The following is a 27,123-nucleotide window of genomic DNA, read 5'->3' on the forward strand; positions in this document are numbered from 1 at the left end:
CATTGTGACAAGCTACGGGAATATTTGCGATATTGCAACATGCTAAGGAAATGTTTGTGGTATTCTGAAATCCTACGTAAAAGTTTACATTATTGCAACATACAACAAACATGCGTGCAGCATTGCAACATGCTTTGGAAATGGTTGCTGTATTGCAATATTCTTCTGGTGACGTTTCTTAAATGTGTCCGGCATTCCAGCATGCTTTTGGTATTGCCTTGGAAATGTTTGCGACATTGCTTAGGGGATGTTTGCGGCATGGAAATGTTGACCACTATAAAATTGGAAACGCTTTTTGAGGTATCAAAAGGACACTGAAAATATTACGACACTGTAACATGCTATGGGAATGTTTGCGAAATTGCCACATGCCATAGAGATAATTATTTGTGACATTGCCACATGATATGGCAAGGTTTACAGTATTGCTATGGAAATGTTTGCGGCACTGAAGCCTGCTATGGAAATATTATTTGCTAAGAGTAAAACTATTGTCGATACATAGTCTAGTTGTTCTTTTGTTCTTGCGGTGTTGAAATTTCTTTCTTTTCTTTTTTTTTTTTAATTACAAATATACTTCAAGCTTTGTCTTTTTATGTCATGTTTTTTCTTCACAATAGACCTATTAGCTTTGAGATCACCTGAAAAAGAGGTCATTTTTTCATTTTTCTGTTTTAATGCTATTAATAAAACCTTTGAAATAATTCATTTGGCTTTCGTTCTTGTCCTCGTATTGAAATGCAGTGTTTTTATTTGCAAATTTATTGTGTTCTTAATTTCTTTAACTGTTGCAAATTGACACAACATGTCAAAAACACGCAAATGTCAGAAAGAAACAACACATTGCAGATTCCAGCGGGTTTTTGTCTGCACAGTCGTCTGCATGAAATGCGAAACTGAGGATATAAATGTTTATACTGAGGAAGCTCAATTCAGGGAGCACTTCTGCAATCTCATGTATTAATTCCCAATTGGACATCAATTCAATTCTGTATGTGATTGCTCAAAACAGATATGAAAAACAAAAGGCGGCGAATGCAATCTAACGAAATTAGAAATTTGTATTTCTTACCATTTCTGTATTGTATTATTTACTCGTTTTGTCAAAAATGCAATTGATTCGAGTGTCGTGGGAAAAGAAAATCGTTTATGTTCCTTTATGTCATTACTTTTGTCGAGAATTCTATAAACAATTATGATAAACTGTATTCTTCGTGCCTAAAAATTGTTTACTTTAATCAAAAGCAATGTTTATTATTCGGATATATATCAAAACACAATATCGTTTGGACAAATGTTTCTGCCAGTTTTTGACACGGATAAGAGATGAGACGATCGTGAAGGCGCCATTTTATTGCTTAGACCAGTTTCTGGCATGCCGTAAATTAACACATTTTGCAGCATCTCATGCAGCCATGCATGTGTATGAACGTTTCTCAAATGCTTCTCATTTCTTTTGCTGTTTCAAAACTATTTCAGTATATCGCCCCGTACGTTTCAGCAGCCTGAAATAAGATCATACATTATATATATTTTATGATGGGAGGACAGTAAAAAAATGTTTAAATGAGTAATTTATTAATGAAGGTACTTAGACTGGGCTGTACTGCAAATATTGACGATCCATCCTAGTTCAATTTTGTTTTGAATAGATAAAAAATAACGTAGACCATCTTCTAATTGGTTTCCTGTGAAACATACATTGAATACAAGTGTTATGATTTTCTTGCTGATAACCCTTTATCGTGTCCAGAAAGTCATTATTTAGTCATTATAACGCACTTGATATGATAATAGCATGTTTCGATCCATTAAACATGGACAGGAAAAAATAAATCGAAATTGAATGATTAGCTAGATTTCACTCGCTTACTTAACGATCTGTCAAGTGTTGTTCCATAATTTTCTTCAGTGTAAAAAATATCCTGTGCTGTTGTAGCTGTTAAGTCGACGATGATGATGAAAGGATTTTGATGATATAAAAGACCATAATGATACTGTCGATGAAAAGGAAAATTATTTCATGCGCCATATAAATATATTATGATATTACAACAATCTGACACTGAGTTTCCGAAATCAAAAGGTGTATATCCGCATTTTCCAAGAACTGATCAAGGCGGCACCATCAAACTGATAATGATAACGCTAACGACCACGATGGCAAGATCATGGTAAAGATGACAAAGATATAACGAAATGTGAATAAAAAAACAACTTCGAATTCCTTTTCTAGAAACTGGTGTTTCATGAGATTTTCCACCTATCAGTCTCTGAAAAGTCAACTACCTTTTCAATTACCATCACCTCTGTTATTTATCTAACGGAAACCTATGCCGTCCCGGTGTCTCTGATCTTATATATTATTGATAGGAAAACACTTTCCAAGTATACAATTACATGCAAGAACTTATCAATCATATGAAATTTTACTAAGCATAGATATGTATCCGTTGACAGAGACGTATTAATTTCCAGTTGGAATCCTTTGGGTTAGTTTGAGTTTCCTGTACTTTAATACACCTCGTTGAGTTCCATTTGTTAATTATTTCCTGAAAATCAACAAGAAGGTGATATATCGCTGACAAACATGCAACAATTGCTGACTTTTAATTTGTTATCGAAGGACAAAATGCTATCGAATGCATAATGATAAATCACAAAATCTTCAAATAATGGCACTAGCAGAATGACACTATTCTGTGTTTAAAGTCCTCTGTGACTAGAATGACTGATCTCACAATCAGAATATATAAATATATACAAGGCTGAAAATATTTCGTTTCCTGCTCAAAAATAAATATTTTGACTTTTTTCACTGTAGTTAAAATAAAGCAGTGACCAAGTCCACTCGTAATTAAACATTTATACTGCAGTAAAAGATACTCGCCCACAGTTTGGGTGAAAATTTTCACCATGTTCATTTCCACCAAGTTTGGCATAGAATGTATATATGACACTGAAAATAATAAAGTGGTTGGAAATAAAAGTTAGATATTGGTAAAGATGCAAGAAGAATGTAAATGTTCTGCATTATTTCAAAAGCGTTTGTACCACTTGTCACTTTCAAAGTACTCACGTTTTGTGGAATTTTTCGCCTTATATGTGTGGGTTTGTCCCTTTAGGCTATATTCACTGTGATAAAAATAATTATTTTGAAAACTTTGGGCTACTTTTCAATAACCGAAACTGAAGCAAGATACCGCCAAACAGGAAGAGTTGTCAAAAATTATTTTACTGCAATCAAAATCAGATTTGCATCTAAAACAGGTTTTAACTGCAGAAAAATATTTTGAATAGAGTGAAAATACTTAGTAGTTTGGCCAGTGGTTGAGTTTAACTGCAGTCAAAACTGCGTATAAATTAAAATTTTCACTGAGTTAAATTGTATTTTTGCTGTAGTCAGAATGAGTATTTTTGATAAAGATAATTTAAGTGCAGCTTAAATATTAAGTTATGAGAGAGTTTGGTCAGTGATTGATTTTAACTGCAGTGAAAATGAATCGAAAAGATTTATTTTCACTACGGTAAAAATAATATTTTTTATGAGGATGACCAACCATACACGCCAATTAAAGAAATTTAGATGTTACTGAGTAGTATTGTCCTAGTCGCGGGCTTAAAACTACATCCTCTTTAAATAGAACCTGCTTTGTATATTTTTGCCAATGTCTATTTAACTAGTCATGTTCTTGTTTTAAATAGTTGAAAAAATCAAGCAAGATGTATCTTTATTTCTTACTTTACAAAGACAACGAAATTTCCTACTATTATGTGGTAAATTCCCAGTATAGGCGGGATTTGGTTTTATATCGAGACATTTTCTGCTTCTTAAAATTCTCATTTCTCATGCGTATGTGTTTTTCATGGGAAAGGAGTTGTTTATGTATAACAGAGCCACAGACGCATATTCTGATGTAAAATATCCATTAGAACTATGTTGCATAATTACTTGAATTGATAGTCTTACTTTAGTTTTAATTGAGCTTGGCCATGTTTCATGTAAGTTCCCGAACTCCAGAGCACCCGCCCATGTTCTCTGCAATGTCTATACAAGTGTTTCTCACACTGACTTGAAGCTGGAACGTCATGTTACCAGGAAGTGCTAGTAGGTTACAAAATTAAATTATTGGAACTGAAAACTCAATTATTTTAGTCAAATAACAGTCATTCTATGAATATACCAGATTCCTTGAAACTTTCTGACCGCGTTACAGCAATCTTTATTAGTCTGTGTGCTTGTCGTTAACGGCTAGACAACTTGCAGTCGTTGTTGTAATATACTGTACCATCTTCTATTCATTTCATTTTGGCATGTGTAAAAATCGGACGACCATAAAATATTATTTAAACTGTGTCTAGAATATTCGCAAGTTTCATGTTTCTATGTCCTTTTTTTCCGCAGCAAAAGCTGTAGATCTAATTAAAAAACCTCGAAGGGAAGTAATAGGAAGTATAGCATTTTTAAGAGATTTCAGTTAGATTTTTTTGCTAAAGTATTTCAACCATATTTTAATTTTAAAAAATGCGATTTTGACTCCATTTATCGTTGGATCAATATGGACTATCTTAAATATCCATATCAAAACACACTAAGTCAAAAGGAGAATAGACTTCTGATTAAAAAGAAAATGTCCAATTACCCAGAATTACATCTAAAGGGTTTTCCTGTTTATAAAAGTACATTTTGCTAATATGATTAAGATAAATTCATTTAATTTCTTTAAAATTCAAAAGTTCCCACATCTCGTCATAGCTGATTTTCCCAAATTAGTCTAGCAAAATCTGAAAGGAGAAATTCTTCTGGCACAACTTCTGTGTGATGAGACACTAAACAATAAATATCTTTGAAAAAGATGTCGGCGTAGTGTAAGTTGGAACAAAATGGTGCTTGCCCTTGAAAAACTTGACTTTGCAGGTCTTTTATTATGAAAGGGATTCATAAAGAAATGAAAATTTAGCAATGTGGCAACAGTTCGAAGGCCAATGTGAAGGACTTGCGACGTGTAGTAATGTATGTGAGTTTCAAAGAGGAATGAATTATATGCAAGGTTAAACTTTGTGATAGACAGACAGAGAACAAGCAATATACCCTCAGATAGTTTGATCCGGGGGCATAAAAATACTAGCAAAAAGAAAATTCTTTCTGAAAATCGTACAGCTCATTTGAATGAAACAATTTCAAGACAAGTGGCAACAGTCTGTGACTTTTTTCTCTGTTTTATTTTATCATTGCCAATATGACCGACAGAGCCTGAAGAGGTTAGTTATTTTAAGTTTCATGAGGTAGTGCAAAATACGACTATATCTTTCAGACCTATTCCAAGAATGCTATATTTGGGATTAAATTCATCTGAAGTGGTTCCTTTCTACAGCTGAACATCAAACGAAAATAAAAAATGCATGAACATTGCTGTAGTTTACTACTCTCTAAAGAAAAGATTGTCACCAGAAACCCTTCACTACCTGGTAGACTTAATTAAACCGATTGCGCCAGAAAATCAAACCTGTTAACGTAAAAGTACGTACTAGTTATACGATCGTACACCTCTCTTTCTATAAATTATAAAAACTAGTATCTTAACGGGATTATTATTGTATTGATTGGACATACTTATTATATTCATTTAGACATACCAATTTACTTGTTGACCGACACATACCTTTAAAACTGTAGTGTCATTCAATATGCACTTAGCGTTGCACAACACTCAGAATGAGAAATCTGATTTGCCAACTTAGTCACGTGGCATGGATCATTGCTAGGTTATGAAAACGAGCTAAAGGTACTTCCGCCATCTTGAATTTAGAGTGACCTTCATTTGAGGTGTGAAAATATAATGAACAAAAGCTTTCGAATGCAGCTGTACCATAGCACAAAACAGCTCAGTTTGCAAGAGCTGAACTAAAAGTAGCTGTTTAAAAAGTGATACTAAAATTTGAAAATAAACAAAGCAGATATTTTACCTGTATTTTTCCAAATTTTTGGTTAGATTTATAAATCCTTTCAAAATACTTTATTAAAAATTCATGAATGGCAAAAGTTAGTTCAAAGTTTCAATAAGTGCATAGGAGAATTGTCTTACTGAATAGAACTAAACTTATTACAAAATCTGTTTTCAAAACTGACCACTTCATGTATTAAAACGAAAATAAATTTGTACATATTGCTATTTTCAGCATACATAAAAGTAGTGCAATGTGCGGACATAGTTCTATAAATAAACGTCGGACTTCAATATTTTACGATTTTGACATTTCATATAGTCCGACGTTTTATCGAAAGTATGAATTTCCCGGTAGAGCTTTCCGCAAAAGTTCTTGCGGAAGGTTTTACAAGTTCACGGTAGAAGTGACTTGAAAGCGATAGCTAAATACCAACAGCGGACAAAGAAACCTAATTTACACATCCATTGAACATACTGTCTTACTGAAGTTATTGAAGATTAGTACGCACTTTGAAAATGAAATTTACATCCATTCACTTCCACAACACAACACGAACTGTCAAATCTTCTTTATTATAAAGATTAATTTTAGACGAAAAAATATTCTCACGGTCGGATTTGAAAAAAATGCGGCCCGTTACTAACGTATTGTCTATGTAGTATGCATATGTTTATAGTCGATGGGTGTAATCAGCATTTATTGGTTGTAATTTTATTAAAAGTTACTTAAATTAATTGTAAAGTCCTATCAAAGCAGTTTAAAAGGCTAGTCCACATGCGTTCGGCGGTACCCATGCGTTAAATAATGGCCGCAGATTTTTACAAGTGTCGTAGGCTAAACGTATTTGTTTTCGTCTAAGCATGTATAATTGATTCTATATATTTATTCGGTGTTGTATTGTTCGTGATATTTCAATAAATTACGCTAGAAGTTTCTGTGAAATGCGCCGGGGAAGTGATTGATGGTGCAGTTTTAGTTACGGTAAACCAATGTTTCACGTGTTTGAGAGTTTTCCTACATTACACTTCAATAAAATAAAGTCGTAATCTGTGCTATGCAAATGGCTGACATTCGATTAAACTTGACACAGGGACATGTTGAACGTCCAAATATTAAAAGGCGCCCTGTGCAAGTTTAATGTTATTGAACTATGTGCGGACAATGATTTTTCTATGTATGGTGTATCAAACTGCCTAAAATTGTAAGACAAGTTTCAGACCTAATGTGAACAAGATTTGGCAACGATCTAAAATTCGTTTCAAGGATTATGCAAGTATAAGAAAGGTTTAATTAAATATAGTGGAATTTATGTACTTACGCGCTGCTTATCTCACGAAAAATATGGTGGAAATGGAATTTTCAGCACTTTCTGCGGTACATTTTTAGACAATCTTGAAACATTTGGCCACAATATTTCCACATACTGGTCCGGGACATGTTCGATGTGTATAGTGATTCCTTATTAGATGTTTCATGCGTCGTAAACTAACCAATTTTGATCTATCGACTTTTTATACAATATGAAAATTTATGCAACATGTTTTTAAAAAACACAGGGAGAATAAATCGCAGAAAAAAGTACAGACAAATATGTTAGGAGGTAATACAAAATGTATACAATTGTAGATAACTACGAAACAAACAAAGTACAATCAACTTTTCACGCGAAAACCTGATGAACAAAATCAGCAATGTCTCGAAAGTAACTTTTCTTATCTTGGTTCTTCGTTAAACAATGATATTTTTAACACTTTCATAGATTTAAACTGATAACAAATGTGTATTGATTCCGGCATAGAAATGGACACTGACTTTACATTACTTCGGTGTTGATAGCGGAAATAGAGGTCCAGTACTAAGACTGTCTACGAAACCAAGAATAACGAGTTCTTTATCTGAAAATTACGAACATTGGGATCACTGTTCAGTATACACCTGAAAATGATAGACTTGCTATTTGCCGAGTGCACACTTGTTTTCTATCGTCGTTAATATAAAGTAGACTAGTAAATATTCGTACACATGCATAATCTCATTAACTCTTCTTTAATGTATGTTCTCTGAAATAACAAATAACTGGCTCAACTGAGACACCATACTTTAAAGTAAATCCAGTTTATTCACCACGAGGTTCAAAATGCACGGGAGTCTCGTGATAGTACATGCCTTTAATTTCACATGGTTGAAGTGTAAACAAATAGTTAAATTTGCTTCGTTTTATTTCTCACGGAAAAGATCGGACGGTTTTTTATATTGGAATAATTATAGAACATCTATGCATTTAAAGTTGAAAGTTGATTATTTTCTACAGGACGTAAAACTGAAACAATTAAGCACTTTTACTTTTTCAGCAATGTTCCTCAGGTGAACTTTGACATTGTTTACGAAGAGAAATCAGTTTTGTGTCATCTTGAAATGCGTTGTTCGGCTGAAACGTATAATTCCCGGAAAAGATCTAAAATGGTTTATTTTGGGGATTTTTGTTTTATTTATAAATTCAACACAATGTGTAATATTTCCAGTTTTTGAAAATGATTGAAATTCAACTTTATTTTAGAAAAAGTTTCGATCTTTCAGTACTATTTTGTCAGCGGATGCTTACAAATTTTAAGTGAAACGGCTTTCTTGTCCAAGGGAGGTGTGTAAAGCGAAAAACTATCATTACACATTGCGTTTATTCTTTATATGTGAAGGATCGGTAACAGATTAAGGAGATCGGACAGTGAAAAACTATACTAAATGGATATCTCTAACCATGAATAAGGAGACATACATATTTCAGTAAGGAATCTCAGGTAAAAAAACAATCATATATTTCATTCCTTGAAATAAACATGGCGGCGAAATATTTTAGAAAAACTGTGCACGTGTTTTGCGCATTAGAATGTTTAACGACATTTTCTTGAAAAAGTAACGCTCGTATGCACTATTTTAGCATTTCTTTGATTTGAAAATAAATGTTTTATAACAATTTAGGTTGCATACGATACCGAAATTTTGCACCAAAAATGTTCACTCATTTTCTTCCAAAGCACTGTGGAGATAGTGTTCAGCGTAGCTTTCATGCTCGCAAGTTTACCTCTAGATATATCTTTTCAATTTTTATCATATATTTTTTGTGTCCTTGCATTTTGAAAGCTGTTTCGAGGGTCCTGATTTTTCACATGGATTTCTAATTTCAATTTGCGGAAATACCTTAATACGGCTACGCCGAAAAGCCACCCTCAATCAAGGTTCGACTTTAGACTGGCTATTTGTGAGTCAAAGTCTGGTGCTAGGTCGCCATTTTCTTATCCAAGAATATATGTCCCAACGAACGCATAGTCTTTCTTGAGAAAGACTATTTTCAATGACGAGCAACTGAATGATTTCGCGGTGACGGGAGAACAATCTGTTGGTAACTTTGCTGTCATTCGACGGATTTTAGTAGTCAATATGAGACGGACGTTCTATTCAAGAGCCATCTCTTTCATGCACCCTTCACACCATTTTTATCACGTGTGATGAAGTCATTACATAATAATTATTTTGGTATTAAGTTAGTGTAATACAGCTTCCAAGTTGACGACTTTTTTAAGTTAAGAAGACTTAAGTTGAGTTGACTTGGTCTACTATATGTAAAGAAAGAAGAAATTTTGATGTTTCAGCATGAAAAGCTAACATATGATAAAAAGAATATTATATCCTTGCCTTTATTAAACTCGTTGAATGAAACTGATAAAATGCTCGGCAGAGTCTCGCATTCCATTATTTTTTTACAGCTCGTTCAATGAAGACTCTCATGTAATATCGGTCAGAGTGCTGGACATAAGCTTCTACTATATAACTGCTTGGTTGTGTCGAATTCTTTAGTATAACCATACTAAACGAATATCAGTGATATAAACGTTACATGGTGAAAGATCAGCCTTGTATATATATTTAACAAGAACAAAAGCTGTCACTAATGGTGACAAATGCCCCCGCAGCGCCTTGACCTTTGACCTGGTGACCTTGACCTTTGACCTGGTGACCCCAAAGTCAGTACGGGTCGTGTACTCAATAAGTACTATCAGCATGTGAAGTTTGAAGGTCCTGGGTGCAGTGGTTCGCGAGTAAAGTGCCTTCATGCAAAACGTTAACGTTGTGACGAACGAACGAACGAACGGATGGACAGTTGAAAACTAATATGCCTCCCTTCGGGGGCATAAAAAGATATATATACATCTTTCTATCCAAGACTGAAGATTGTTAAAACCCATCGTTGCGTTCGTATGTATTATTCAGCGTTGCAAATAAAGAGACGGCGAAGAGGAAGAAAATGAGTTAACTTAGATTAAGGGCTTGAACAATTATGCTTCCATGTCCACAACCGTAAATGTAAGTTGTTAGCCACAGTTCTCGAAGTAAGGTTCACAAATATATTTGTACTTTATTTTTATACCGTTTCATCTTCAATTCATTTATTTTGCTGGGTTTAACGTCGCACCGACACAATCATAGGTCATATGGCGACTTTCCAGCTTTGGTGGTGAAGGAAGACCCCAGGTGCCCCTCCGTGCATTATTTCATCACAAGCGGGCACCTGGTAGAACCACCGACCTTCCGTAACCCAGCTGGATGGCTTCCTCGCATGAAGAATTCAACGCCCCGACTGAGGCTCGAACCCACAACGGTGAGGGGCAAGTGATTTGAAGTCAGCGGGCTTAACCACTCGGCCACGGAGGCCCCCATTTCATCTTCAAAGAATATCTTTCATTAAAATATTATATATTTAAATATTTTGGTACTAGCAGCTTCCTCGCTTGGCGCTTAACATTAAGGGGATAGTGCTAGGACTGGTCAGCCCGGCAGTGTCAGTATAATGTGACTGGGTGGGGTATCATGCCACGTGTCTACGGCGTAATATTCCAGTGAGGCAGCACTATAAAGTTGGGCATTGTGCTCACTGCTACAAGTAGACACCGTCGTTTATATGACTGAAAAATTGTTGAAAAAGACGTTAAACCCGAACAAACACACACACACTATATTTAAATATTTACATCAAATGTAGCAAATCCTCATCAGATATATTAACTTTACTAAATATAATTATAAATTAAATGTGTATGTAGAACGACATTCGAAACTAAATGTCAAACAGTCGATTGTTGAAAAAATTATTTTTTTGTGATAGTACATATTTATACTGATTTCAGATATATACACCATGTACTATTTTAACCTAATGCATAACACTGTTATACACATTAAGTTGTTAATTTTATGTTTCTCATAAACCATTGTAGTATTTTTTCATGTTTTCAAATTAGTTTATCTTTAATGCATTTCTATAATTTGTCTAACATAGTAAAACTTACATTTAGACGAATACTAATTGAAATTACCCAGTTTCATTTTATACGACATTGGCTTAATTCTAACAAAGTACATTGTAAAAATATTTTTTATATCAAAATATACCTTTTAACGAGTAAAAGTCTCGTACGTGCTAACTGTTTCGTTTATAAAAGGATATAAAAGCCCCAACTATCTCTCTCTTTCCCTTGTTTGGTGTACACATGTTAGATTTTCAGTAAAAAGCGCAAGTAAAAGTCTTCAAAGGGTTTTTGAGGGTTGTGCTTAATTGTTTTCTATAGATGTAGACAATGTTCATTAATTGTTTTGAGTCATCTGAAGGTATTTATTTAGATGATGTCTTTGATTTAGTACCATTTGCACAGGGAATGTATTCATAGTCAAGAAACCAATTAAACTTTTGATTAAGACACTGGAATGACAGTTATGTATAATCATGAATGGTATCGTATAGAAATGTTGTTTTATTTTCAGAAAACTAAGAAGTGAAAGCCCATTTGATAACATTGCGATAGGAAAGTAAGTGGCTATATTTTTATCAGCTCAAAGATTTTATTAGGGCTGTCACTTAAAAAATGACCTGCTGAAAATCTGCTAAAACAGAACAAACATATCACAAACCTAAAACTGTTAAAAACAACAAATCAGTACTTATAAATGGTGAGCACAGAATGTTCCTTGAATAAAAATAATAATTATTGTAATAGATATTTTGAAGTTTACAAGTTTATTTCATTTTCATCCAGAAGGTCTTAGACCCATGTGGCATAAACAGCAATATAGACAAATATGGCGACAAATCTTCAAATAATATCATCATAAAACAAATACATATCCAATTACCACATAAGTTCAAGTCAATTATACACAACACAAAAGTTACATTTATTGTACCATACAATTAACATTTCACATGCATGTATAAAATTAAATATGTATTATTTAAATAATTGTGCGATCTCTATATTCTATTGAAACATCTTTGAACTGATGGATTAATTTCAATGGTATTTCATTTTGTGCATTTTTTTTAGGACTGTATGGTAAAAAATATGTCGAATTTTACGTTACTACATCAAAGGAAACATGGTGGGTCACAGATATTTTGCCTCGTGACAGTGCCCACTTCCCCAATCCTACAACGTTTTCCAAAATACATTTAGAGTATCCCCGTTAGTAAAGGATCCGGACAAAAGTGATTCACAAGATAGGTCTATTGTCAGATATGCCGGTGCCAATTAATAAGTTCGTGTAAATGAATTATAATTTAAATGATGTATTACTTGTAAATACATTAGAATATAAATAGAATCTAGATTTTATAATTTGCTTTCGTAAATTATAATCTGAAGTAAAACATGCTAAATACTATTTTCAAATCCTTTATATTTTTTATGAAAATAATGCCCAGATCAAACTTTATACTTGGCGTATTTGAATTTGTCAACGCGTATGTAAATTAAATACAATTACTATATCTATCTCAGTTATAACATAAAGCACGACCAGAGTAGTTTTCATGTACACTTTCGGTTTATATCAATACACAAAAAGTGGCTTAAGCCCCGCCCCCTCATCAATCCGTTCTGTTATGAGGCGTGACCCTCTATCAATCACCCAGTCAAAATCCAGGTATGTACCAAAATAGAGCTGTCAATTACATCCCGCCGCTTCAAATGATTGCACGCGCGATCGGATCAAAGGGGAACCGATTGTAAAGTCAACACAAAATGAGAATGATATCAAAACACATTCAACGGTGCGTTCAACATTTGGACAAGGTTTATTTGTAAAAGGATACACTGGTCTTTTTTTCATTGAGAAAATAACGGATTTATATTGTGTATTGATTTAATTTGCAACTGGATTAGTATGACAGTGTAAATTGGGATGTAGCGGTTAGCAGACGACAAATTTAAATAGAAGGAAAGTTTCGAATTTTTAAAAAAAGTTTTATCTATATTGGAAAATGCGAGTGTCGTGTTGCATAAACACAGTGTACTGCCACTAAAGAGCATGAACTGATTACTTGTTAAGTTCATTGTTTTATTTGTTTTTCGTTTTTGAGGATTATAGTTTTGTGATATTTTGAATTTTTCAGCGGATATTGAATCTGTGTTTCTCGTGCAATGCTAAAATGAAGCGAAGTGAGCAGCACGTGTTCCCGACGCGGGACCTTTTTAGGAATATACGTGGATTATACATTGCTGTTGTTGGAATATGTCTTCTGCAAATTGTAAAAGGTAATTTTTTAGGGAAAAAATGACCAGAACTTTTGTGTTATTGTTAAAAAAGATGTTTTGAGTATTGTCATCAAAGTTATTGTATTACATAGTTTTGAAGAATGTAAAGTAGTTCAATTAAAATAAAATACGTCTGTGATATTGCTATAAAAATGGCAAGTTACAAAATGATTATTTCAGCTAACTTATCATTTGTAAGGATGGTAAATATGCATTATAAAATGGGTTATTATTATAGTAAAACTGAAAATCAGAAGAAAGTCAACAATTGTAATCATTATAAATTCAGAATGATGAAATGACTGTACAGATAAAACAATTCATTCATTTTAATAAAAAGGAACCCAATAATAAAACATTCCAGGAATAACTCCAGTTCAGTTGCATTAGTACATAATCATTGCTGACCCAAATGGTATTTTGATAATAAAGATGTTGATTTATTGTTCAACAGTTTCTCACATTTAATGCTCAGATATATTACAGAAAAAATAATGGATATGTAAGTCACTGTAAGATGTTTAGTATGTAACATTTTGGCATTTTCTGCTTGAAAAATTAGAATGATACGGCATATATAATAAATTGAGCTGTTGATGTATATAATCTGCAAGCAGTTAATGTCCTCTGATTGAGACTGAATTTAATAAACAAAAGATAAAAATGTAATGTAATGACATATTAGGGCTCAAGTGAAGTTTCCTCAAGGATTATATCTTATGAGATGTCAAATTGTCCCAGACAGCAATTGTTTCAGAAAAACCTAGTGCAATCAAGAAATCTAAGGAAATTACTAAATAAAAACTTAAGAATGCATGCATGGAGACAACAGAAACCTAAACAATACATGATGTAATCTCCATTATTTCAAATGTATCAACAAATAACAGAGATTGCACAATCCTGATCTGGATAAACAGTATCTGAGATGCTGATTAAGATTACAGCAGAATCACATTGAAGGAGAAATCTGGTAAAATCCTAGGGTTTTAGTGTCAAATATATGACACAAACATTTGGGCCTCCTTATCACTGATATCAGATAGTGCTCTCATCTAATAATTCTCTGTTACAACTGATTCTAAATTGACCACTTTCATCTTATTTTTTAAGTATTTTAAAAGAATCTGTATTTTAAAATACTTTTTGTTTTAAACTAAATTAATGGAACTGAATCAGGATTAATTTTTATGCTAAGATTTCTTAATATTTTCAGGGAACTTGGAGCTCTTGCAAATATTTTACTCATAAATTTAACCTCAGAATATAAAAATCAACTCTCATTTACGGTATAAAGATTTTTTGATATTCCTTAAAACCAATTTGTGCAGAGATGATTAAAATGTTATTAATTTGTATAATAATGAACATTAATCAAGTTCATGTCTGCAGATTTATGAGTGACTGCTAAACCTTTGATCATTTTCATAGGACACAAAACTTTTCCAATGTTCCAGATTATTAAGCCTTTGATCATGCTGTCTTAATATGCTGAATTAAACTTATTAACACATCATTTCATTATATCTGATAGTTGCCATTCTGCTACTAATTTTCAAAGGGAGGCAACTTTGGTGATACTAATTTTGCTATACAAGAAAAAAAATCACATTAAAGCTGTTGAATGATTTAAATGAAATTCCATGTTTTGCTTCTACTCTTTTGAAAGAAGTATGAAATAATCATAAGTTGTTACAGAAACCTACAGTAACTTACACAAGTTACAGTAGCATATGGAAATATATGCAAATGAGGCCATTTTCTTCATTGATTTAATTAATAGCAGGTCAATAGAGTGATACTATTTCCCTAAAGAATTCATTTTGGATAATGTTATACAGACTCAAGTTGGTGACTATAGTGGTTCTAGGGCTAAATGCTGTCTAAATTCTTGTTTATGAAGTCTGCCAACCGTTTGCAAAATTCTGTGAGAAAAACTGCTGATAAATGGGTACTAAGGGTCCAAAACATCATTATTTTTAGTAAATATAAAACAAATGATTATGACACAAAATAGTGACAAAATAGTAAGATTTGAGACCTTGTCATCAGACATACCATATAGTGTAATAGCTGATTTTGTTGCTGTGGCCCACATTACGTTTGTTTGTATATTATCTAAACAAAAATCACAGATTAAGTGAAACGATGGATTAAAGTTTTAACTCCCTTCATAGATGCAAATTTTTAAGTTTATTTCTGTTATAATTAAGTGCCAGAAGTCTCTAGACAAAGAAGAATGTGCAACTGATAACACTGCCTTTTGTGGAAACTTAAATGCTGCAAAAATTAATTGAAAAAGCAACTAGTGACACTTTTAATAGTTTTATAAATTTCTTGTGAACTTGAGGATGGACTTCTGTCTGGCATTGCATTTTTCCTAGTGTGAAGAAGTATTGTTCTAGGAATGAGGTCTGGCTATGGACTAGATAATATTTTTCATTTCTTAATTGTTTCTTTTATATATTCTGACTAGAAGAAAAGGGACACAACTATACAAAATTTGAATAGCCTTGGGAGTTACCTCCTTTGAACAAGACAGGGTCTGCATGCAGAGTACAGACTACATGTACCAGGAATGATGTAGTAACAATATATATCTATTACTGTTGTAATTTGTGATTTACATCCATAAAATGGAAAGATTTAATCAATTTTATGGTAACATGGGATTGGTGCATGTCACAAGGTGACGGGGAGGAACAAAGATTGTCTTTCAGTTACTGGATCAGCAATATTTCTATGATTTCCTCAGAGATTATTTGTTTATGATGGTTGTGACATGAATGTAATTAAGTCTATCTTATAGTGTTATTAAATTAAGCCGAGGACATAAGATTTTCTAAAGACAGATTATTTTCTTTAAACTTCCGGAAAATTTGAATATTTGCAGTTATCAATATTATATAATAAGAAATTGTATAGTTTCTCTCTTTGTAAGTGGGCTATCAAGGTTAGTTTTAGTTTACGCTATTTTTTTTTTAGCTTGATTGTGATGAAAGCTTGAAACATGTGAATCACTCCAGTTGGGCTTGAACCCATGACCTACAGGTTGAGTGGCTGACACCATATAAATCCACTACATCACCACTGAGTTGACCTGCTCATGACATAATATACATGATCTGTATGTAGGAATCATAGTGGTTTCGAAATTTTCCTGTTCAAAGGAAAAGGTACTAGCTAAAGTTAAACAATGATACTGTATATTCATTCTTTATATGCCAAAATTTACTTAGTGATTTAAATGTCTGTATTGGATTTTTTAAGTTTAACATAATGATAAATTTATCGACTGCACTCAATTGCACAACTGTACTACTACCATTGTAGGATCGCTCAGAACTGGCTCAGTTAAGTTAAGCATCGAGTTCTTACAGTTTTGAGATGGTGGTTATTGGCTTTTCCTCCAAATCATTTTGTCCTCATTTAATTATCAGCCTGTTAAAAGCAACATTTTTTCAACATGTTCTGATGGTGTTTGGATTCTAATGGTCTAATTGTAGTTACAAATTTTAAGGAAGCAGAGTCCTTGGTACCTAAATAATGGTATTTACCATCGGAGAATTTTGAAAGGTTGTACTTCCTGGATAGTTGCTGCATTTTTTCAACATGTTTTAACAATTTAACAATTATCATCTCAGATTGAACAGAAACTACATTTGAATTCAGGTTTTAGTAACTTTTACTTTAGAATTATGACATTTGGCTGGTATATTTATTGACTTGCTAAAATATGTTGGTGCTTTTTAAGGCCACTGGCTTTTCTAAATTTCCAATGGCTGGAGCACGTGTCTAAATTTGAACCCAGCATGGAAAATATAAAATGTGACCAATAGTGTTAAGATTATTTTGATTTGTCAGAAAAAACATCGCCATTAGAGGGCATGGTCACATGGTCTGTAAGTAGTACAGACTGGCCTCCAGATTGTACCAAAACAAACAAGAAAAGAGAAAATATTTGGGTATCAGGAAATTAATGCTGTATTTCTTAAGAACATACTGATTGTCAGACTATAATATGTTATGGAAACACGAGAAGTCTTTGTTTTTACTAATTTTTAGCTTGTTTTTCAAAGAATAGTCTAGCTATTCTACTTGCCCTGGTGTTGGTGTCATTAATACCTTGGTTATGTTTTGCATGTAAGTACATACAGCTATCATTTAAAGGTATATAGCTCTGAAACTTTTTTATCCCCTTTTTTAGGTCAGTTACCAACCTTATTGGGTCAAGTCCCATAACTGTGACATGTATTTTTCTTTTCCAAATTATGCCCCCATTTCTATCTCCAAACTAATGTACATATTATTGAATTGAATCTTCACATGTATCCTCTGGGTTATAAAAGTAGGTGATAGCATCAAGTCCCATAGCTCTGACATGCATTCCATAGCTCTGACATGCATTTTTGCCGAACTATGCCCCCTTTTGGACTTGGAAAGTCATAGTTAAAGTTCTACATGCAAGTACATAATAAATTATATTATAGCTATTATTTAAAGACATATAGCTTTGAAACTTATTTTATTTCTTTTCTAGGTCAATAACCAACCTCACAGGATCAAATCCCATAACTCTTGACATGTATTTTGGCCAAATTATGCCCCCTTTTGGACTTAATAGAAAATTCTGGTTAAAGTTTTGCGTGCAAGTTACTGTCTCCAAAACTAATGCAGATACTGGATTGAAACTCTGTAGATATTTTAACATTTAGGGTTATATTCCTGTTTCTGGGACAACAGTTGTATAGTTGAGCAATTTGGCTGTCTTATGGACAGCTCTTAATTGTTACATTGAAAAATGAAAAGCATTTGTAACGCTTTACTGGAGGTTAACCTGCCTTAATTATAAATGTTTATATTCGTTAAATACATATTCATGGGTGGTGTAATGGTAAAGACAGCTGGAAAGATACTATTTCGTGGCAGTCCGGGTTAGTATCCCGACTCGGGCATCTTTGTTTTCTTGATTTGGCATTTTAAAGATAGTTTAGAAACAAAAACTCATATTCTAAGGTTCCTCAGCCAAGTTCTGATTTAAGTCAACAATCAAAGCAAAACGTTGCATCCATTGACTTTGCCATACCTAAAATGGATCATTCTCTTAATTAATGCAAATTGGTGCAGTTGAAGCAATAAATGTTTGCAGCAAAATGCAGCAATTGAAACTCTTAGTTTAATAATCTTTTCTACTTCAGTTTAATAGAAATAACAATCTGTTTTTGTCAATTTTAATTGAAAACAGGTTTAATCATTAGTAAAACTAGAAGTGTGGTTTGGCTGAGCAATCATGTGAAGATCCCTGATTTCAACAAATGAAAGCTTTTTTTCAGATTCTAATTATGATAGGCTTGTTGGGCGCGCTGCAAGCTAAGACAAATATGTTATGTTTTAGTTATTATCTGTGCTGGCATTTAGTTCTCTGTACTTGTTTTTATGACTATTAATTGCCTTTTCAGATAGTTGGGTGATCCATCTACAATTTAATGGTAAATTGAGACAAATTTTTAGTTATATGATTTGAATAAGCAGCACCATCACAGCTGCTTCATGGTCATATTTTGAGGGAATTCTTATATCAGCCATTCATGCATTGATCATTTGCTCACCATGAAAAGTTTTCACTTTTTTGTCTTCAGCTGAGTCTAATGAATATTAAAATGTGACTGTAGATAATTAGAAATTATGTAATGGTGTGTAAGTGATGTAATTTTGATTGTATATGATAAAAAAAGAGTTGTCTCCCTGTATAATTTATTTTATTATTTTAGATAAACTTAACAGGTAGAGAATAATCTTTACAACCCTTTGTCACATCTGTAGTTTTCTGTAATCCAAGTTATTACAGCTATAAATCAATGTGTCTGGTCATTGTAATTGCTAATTAACATTAATCTGCTAATTCTCAGATGTGAAAGTGAAAATAAATATGTGAAAATAAAAGTGCCAGTATTAGGTAACATGAGCATTTTAATGTAACTGTAAAACTTTGCAATTAACATGATAACTGATCAGACAGGCTGAAACAAGGAGGTGTCCTGTGTAGGCAGTCTGTGGGGAGTAATTAGTGTGGTCATAAACAGGGCAGTGTGTAAATTATCAAGATAAACAAAATGCCATTTATATATATATGTCTTTACAGGATGGCATTTAATTTTTGCTCTTTTGTTCCTGTTTTTAGTGCAGCTTTATGGACTGTTACCCAATGTTTGCAAGTTGTTATGGACCTGCCTGATGGAGTTTATTGATAGGCTGATTTTGAATATATAACCTTGTATTACTCCTGAAATATAAATCATCTGCTTTAAATTTGTAGTTTACTCAGGATATAGAATACATTATGGTTCAAATTGTTCTAAATTCAATATTTTTGATCAATTAATTACAAAAGTCAACCAAAACATATGAACAGTAACCCTCATTTGGATGATTTTTATTTACCACCAGTTTGGAAATTTTATGATGTTACTGTTCATACATTGCCTTGTATGTAAAAAAATATAGGTTAAATAGATTTTTTCTTTAATTAAGTTATTAGGCACACCTGAAATGTGTTTACCTTTGTAACAATCTAAGGTTGCATAATTTGTATCTCACTGGCAGCTGACATTTATTTATCTGCTTTATATGCAATTTATTATATTTCTTGCATGTACTTAATGTCAGCTTTTTCATTGCAATTAAAGATGACAAACTCTATGTCAAATTTAGATGTGGCAAACCAAAATTTATTTTTATAGCTAAAATTCATTAGACTCTCGCATTAATGTATCAGATGATTTGACAGGAAAAACCCTGTCACTTTACTTTAATAAAACTTTTTACTTCAAATTTTCAAGTAAACATTTTAACATCATCAGTTAATGTATTTTTCCGTCAGTTAATGTATCAAGTAGAATTTTAATGTGCTGCTTTATTAATGCTTCATGTACCAGCATCAACATCTTGTCCCATGAAATGTTTGATGAATGCTGTAGAGGCCACCAGAGCTCCACCTTTTCAGATGTTTCTGGATTGAACACTCAAACAGCTATGTTCCACAACCACACTGTCAAAAAAAAACAGGCGTCTGCTTGGCCCTTTCCTGTTTCCTTCTATGCTCCCGAAGGTGGGCATATTAAAATCGCACTGTTCGTCCATGCGTGCGTTCGTGTAAATTCTCTTCCGGGCTGTAACTCTGCCATCCATAAAGAGATTTTGAAATAACATGGCATAAATGTTCACCCAGACCCAGACCCCTAGCTCCAAGGTCAAGGTCACATTTAGATGTCAAACGTTAACAGGGTCTGTTTTGTGTCCAGTCCATAACTGCCATCCATGAAGGGATTTTGAAATAACTTTGCATAAATGTTTGCCATAATAAGATGACATGTCTTGCACAAGACCCAGACCCCTAGCTCTAAGGTCAGGGTCACACTTAGTGGTTAAACGTTAACATGTTCTGTTTCTTGTCTGGTCCATAACTCTGCCATTCATTAATAAATAAACGGCATAAATGTTCCCCATAATGAGACGACATGTCATGCACAAGACCCAGACCCCTAGCTTCAAGGTCAAGGTCACAGTCAGAAGTCAACTTTTAGGTTAACATGGTCTGTTTCTTGTCCGGTCCATAACTCTACCATCGATGAAGGGAAAAATCACTTGGCATAAATGTTCCGTATAATGAGATGACATGTCATGCTCAAGACCCAGATCCCTAGCTCCAAGGTCAAGGTCACAGTTATAAGTCAAAGGTCTATTTCTTGTCTAGTCCTTAACTCTGCCATTTTTAAGGGATTTGAATATAATTTGACACAAATGTTAGCCATATCGAGAAGTTGTGTCACACTTATGAACTGGGTCTCTCAGGTCAAGGTCACAAAATGATTCATACCTGAACTATTCTGGCATATTTTGTGCAGACAAGTGTAAGCTAGCATTCTTAAGTCACACTTAGGGGGCATTTGTCACCAATAGTGACAGCACTTGTTTAAAAAGAAAATGCTTAGAAATCTTTTTTAATAGCTTTGTAATTAAAATACAATTAATATCTTTGAAGGGGACATAGAATTGTTTGATATCTGGTGCATGTTCAGCTGTAAATCATATGTTAGCCAGGTGTGTCAAAAACGGGAGCACTTGAACTGAAATGATTGTAATTCTTACATGCAATTTTAGCATGTCATCGGAAGTTTTGTGTTTGAACGGAAAGGTTGGCTTGAGATAAGAGCTTAATTGAAAACCACTTTTAACAGTCCTCTTCAAAAGTGAAAATAAATTTGAATGTGAACTTTCAAGAGTAATTTATATGTCAAACAAAAAACCTTGCTGAGCTTTATTCTTATACAATCTTATCAAGTCAAATTTCAATAAAGTTTGAATTAATGTCTCATAAAATGGTTTAGCAAGTAGGAGCTAAAATCCATACATGACAATAAAATTTTGGTATGAAAAATTACATAGTCTTTTTAGCAGGTATTTTGATTATTAAAATGAAAGGACTGACTTTACCATATTGCCACCTTTATTTCGATGTAAATGAGATGTGGAACCAAAATTTGTAGTCCTGTTTGGCGCCATATAGCCTATACTGTGTTGGTGCGCCGTAAAACCCAAATAAATAAATAAATAAATTATTTATAGACAAATGTCTAAGAAATACAATTTTTGTGTTGTTCAGAAAAAATACTGTTTTTGAAATATGCGTGTAGTTATGATGTCTGGGATTAGAGTTTTGTTAATCATGTTTAAAAACACATTTAGTGAGTGCCATGCAACATTTTAAGCATAATATATAAATGTGCTTATATGTTGCAGGTGTGCTGATTTTGACCAACAATATGCTCTGGCATCAATAGTAACACAACGTAGTTGAAAAATGATTCAGCAGAATGTAGTTTGGAATGCTGTGCCAGGATTTGACATAATTTATTAAACATATTTTCAAGCATGCTTATTTCAGGTCTCCGTTTCCACTAAACAAATACTTGACATCGAAAATTTAATGCGGGTTAGCAACATAGGTTTTTACGTAACTTTGTAGCCAAAATTACTGTTATCAGTTACCATTTAAGGAGATAAAGTAATCAGTAAGAAAGTTTACTCGTTGATAAACGACAGGAATCTCCCCTTGATCTTGTGTACAGTCATTATATAATGTATTGTAATGTTCGAGAGGGACACTTGCAGCACACCTGGTCTCAATGGGGCGGTCATGATAACTTTAGGTGAAAATTTTGACTGATTGACTGTAATTAAAGCGACTGCATTGGATCAGTATTTATTGTGCACAAGCAGCTTCTGTCAGACCCAGTTGTTTCATTCAGACTCTGCTTCAGTTGCTTCCCTTTGATTACTTTCCTGTGATGTTTGAGAACGCATTTAATCAAATTGTTCATGGGGTGTACTGTATATTGTTTTAACTACATAATGGTGTGTAGGTAAGCCATAATGTAGTGGTAGCTACTGAAACATTACTGAAACATAGATAACAAAAAGCTGGCAGATGATGTTAGATATAATGATAATCCCACGCTGACTCTTTCATAATATTTTCACAAACATGCTTCATACCACCGGCCACCCTGTATAAGGTCAAATTATTATGAAAATGTCAGTTTTCTTACACTAATGATGGGAAGATTATTTCGTAACTCTGGGCAAAATTCATTGTGTCTCTCTCAGCATAGTACAAAGATGTGAGGTATTTCAAAGCAAAGTAATTTTAACAAATAAATACGAAACCTTTTTCGAGTTATTCCATTTCAGTTTGGTAGATTTGGTTTAATTTTGTTTGACATATTAAGCAGTAGGTTATATATTGTGCAAACATTGAGCCACAGGTCGTGAATAAATTTGAATTTTCTTTACTATATATGAAGGAACGATGTGGGTCTAGCCTTTCCTCAGGTTACCTGTAATTACCTCAGCTGCTTGCCCATTTAGAAGCTCTATGTAGAAGTTGAATCATATATACTAAGTATATCAAATTTTGAAATGGTTGTAGCATTATAATGTATCAATATTGTAAAAGATTTTCTCAAGATTACAGATGATGCTGTTCTGGATAAATGTTAGCATTCTATATAAAGAGATTTTCTGCTCTTGTTTCAGCTTTACCATTTTGCAAGCAGTTTGAGAAAATGCAGGAGTCCCAGAATTAATAGTAAACTTGAAATTTAAATAGATCAGGTCAGAATGACTAATGATGTGCAGTTGCTCATGACATTCATATCATTTGAATTGTTTTAATTGTGTCATATTGTACAGATAAGATGTCTTCAGATAACACTCCACATAAATTTTAGTGTGAAATTGATAAATATAATTTTGGCATATAACATAATTCATGCCTAGCATGACAGAATTTCTGAAATGAGAGATTTTTGTCTGAAACTGTTCATTGTTTACAATGAATAAATACGAGACAGCTTTATTTATGTTTTAGTAATTTGCTGAACAGAAGAGCATTTGTTAAAAAACGACCAGTTTAAAGATTAAAACTCTTAACTTCCAACAGTTTATTCTAATCAGCTGCATGATTTACAGGACAGTCAAGCACCAAATATGCATAGCTGATTACCAGCACAATTTAAATGGTCAACTGCACTTAAATGTGTAGACTATGTTGACAAACTTAAGTTGTGCTCACTGTCACTATATCGCACAGTATTATGGTGATTTGAAATGTAAACAGGTAAGATTATGTCCATATTTTTTCCGCACCTGTAACATAATAAAACGTATTAAATTAGCGTCTGATGGCCCCTTCTTCACGCTTTCGTTAATTTACAGACCCCTGTAGGATTTGTGTTTATTCCAGGGTGCAAATATTTTTTCATTGATGAAAAGCTGACATGTGCTAAAGCCCAGGTATTTTTAAAGTGTGAGAAAGTGCTGAAAATTGACGTCCATGTGCATACATTTAGACAGGGTGACCCCTGCGCGTGACCCCTGACTATCGACCAATGCAAATGCGACTTTCGTTTTCAAGTTTAGTCTGTCTGCTTTCATTTTCTTTACTTCTAGAAATAGCTGAAGTTCGAGTGACATCATTTTCTGTGTTATCAAAACATACCTATGCCTGGCAGGATTGCCTGAAAATGTGCATGGTGTCCTAAGGATATACAGCGTTTCCGATACAAATAATGATTCTTCGTTGGCTGAGTGGTAACTTGCTTCGGCCGTGAGTTTGATTCCCACACTCGTATAAGTTTTATTAGCTCACCTGTCACAAAGTGACAAGGTGAGCTTTTGTGATCGCGTGGCGTCCGTTGTCCGTCCGTCCGTCCGTCCGTGCGTGCGTTTGTGCGTAAACTTTTGCTTGTGACCACTCTAGAGGTCACATTTTTCATGGGATCTTTATGAAAGTTGGTCAGAATGTTCATCTTGATGATATCTAGGTCAAGTTCGAAACTGGGTCACGTGCGGTCAAAAACTAGGTCAGTAGGTCTAAAAATAGAAAAACCTTGTGACCTCTCTAGAGGCCACATTTTTCATGAGATCTTCATGAAAATTGGTCAGAATGTTCACCTTGATGATATCTAGGTCAAGTTCGAAACTGGGTCACGTGGGGTCAAAAACTAGGTCAGTAGGTCTAAAAATAGAAAAACCTTGTGACCTCTCTAGAGGCCATATTTCTCAATGGATCTTTATGAAAATTAGTCAGAATGTTCACTTTGATGATATCTAGGTCAAGTTCGAAACTGGGTCACGTGCGGTCAAAAACTAGGTCAGTAGGTCTAAAAATAGAAAAACCTTGTGACCTCTCTAGAGGCCATATTTCTCAATGGATCTTCATGAAAATTGGTCAGAATGTTCACCTTGATGATATCTAGGTCAAGTTTGAAACTGGGTCACGTGGGGTCAAAAACTAGGTCAGTAGGTCTAAAAATAGAAAAACCTTGTGACCTCTCTAGAGGCCAAATTTCTCAATGGATCTTCATGAAAATTGGTCAGAATATTCACCTTGATGATATCTAAGTCAAGTTCGAAACTGGGTCACGTGCAGTCAAAAACTAGGTCAGTAGGTCTAAAAATAGAAAAACCTTGTGACCTCTCTAGAGGCCATATTTCTCAATGGATCTTCATGAAAATTGGTGAGAATGTTCACCTTGATAATATCTAGGTTAGGTTTGAAACTGGGTTACATGCGGTCAAAAACTAGGTCAGTAGGTCGAAAAATAGAAAAACCTTGTGACGTCTCTAGAGGCCATGTTTCTCAATGGATCTTCATGAAAATTGATCAGAATGTTCCTCTTGATGATATCTAGGCCAAGTTCGAAACTGGGTAACGTACGGTCAAAAACTAGGTCAGTAGGTCTAAAAATAGAAAAACCTTGTGACCTCTCTAGAGGCCATATTTCTCAATGGATCTTCATGAAAATTAGTCAGAATGTTCACCTTGATCATATCTAGGTCAGATTCAGAAGTGGGTCAGGTGCCTTCAAAAACTAGGTCATTAGGTCAAATAATAGAAAAACCTTGTGACCTCTCTAGAGGTCATATTTTTCAATGGATCTTCATGAAAATTGGTCAGAATTTTTTATCTTGATGATATCTAGGTCACATGTGCTCAAAAACTAGGTCACTATGTCAAATAATAGAAATAACGACGTCGTACTCAGTTCAACACTGGGTCATGTGGGGATAGGTGAGCGATTCAGGACCATCATGGTCCTCTTGTTTTTTAACTTGTATCTGTTTACTTTTTTTTTTGGTAACGTTCAACAAATGAAGCTCTCCTACAGTGATATTTTAAAGCACAATGTTTTTACGGTTTTACGGTTTTATAAATTTTAGGATAATCTTATACATCACTTTAAATAGCTCGACCATTATTTCAGAGTTGTTTAATTTGTTTTTTTACGAAAATAAGAAAAAAAACAAGCATACACAAAATATGTACTGCAAAACAAAAAAAATGGATGGATTGAAGATTCGAACCAACAAAAGTATCTCTATCAAATGATCACATTTCCATCCACTCATCCCCTGCGCCAACAAGCAGGCTGTTGATCTAACTTAGAATATATTTTGTTTAATTGTTTATTTAGATACTGCTAAAAATAAAAATGCCATAATACTGTGCAGTACTTGTACAGCAGCAATTTGACTAAAGTATGTTGTATTGTGAGTGCATCCTGTGGACATTTTATTTATTTTATTCAACAGTATCTGAGCTTGCTTTCAGGTAATAGGATCTCCCAGCATGATAGGGTTCCAATGTTTGATTTCAAATATTCAGTGAATGTACTGCGGCTATGAGCTTCAGGGAAGTGTGCCAAGCACACTGTGGTATACACAGGTTTTGAACATTGTGTAGTTAAATTAGATTGAAAATTGATGGGACTGGTGTATTTGAAACAGGTGATTGTTATAATTTCATTGACAACCTGCAAGTGATAATGAGTAATAATTTAAGTCCCAATATTATACCATTATCACCTTTTGTTAGAAGTGTGCCTAGTGATAAAATATCCCTAGTAGGGCCTTGCAGTAAGAGATGGGCAATCTGTTCCCCTGCAATAAACCTTTATTGGAAGGTGTTCCTGTTGGTTTTATCCTCATTGTCAATCTGCCTGGTGTCATAAATTGTAGTAGGGGAGTG

General features: G+C 33.7%; 1 protein-coding gene across 1 annotated transcript in view; it reads left to right on the forward strand.

Annotated features, from left to right (window-relative positions):
• Positions 1-13,017: 13,017 nt before the first annotated feature.
• LOC123563945 (netrin receptor UNC5C-like) overlaps positions 13,018-27,123 on the forward strand; it is a 150,566-nt gene continuing 136,460 nt past the window's right edge. The window contains exon 1 of the mRNA XM_053536581.1: positions 13,018-13,532. Within this exon, the coding sequence (XP_053392556.1) occupies positions 13,427-13,532 (106 nt within the window). The 5' untranslated portion in view covers positions 13,018-13,426. The remainder of the gene's footprint in view (positions 13,533-27,123) is intronic.

The sequence above is a fragment of the Mercenaria mercenaria genome, chromosome 2 (genome assembly GCF_021730395.1).
Source record: "Mercenaria mercenaria strain notata chromosome 2, MADL_Memer_1, whole genome shotgun sequence".
In the NCBI taxonomy this organism is placed as follows: domain Eukaryota; kingdom Metazoa; phylum Mollusca; class Bivalvia; order Venerida; family Veneridae; genus Mercenaria; species Mercenaria mercenaria.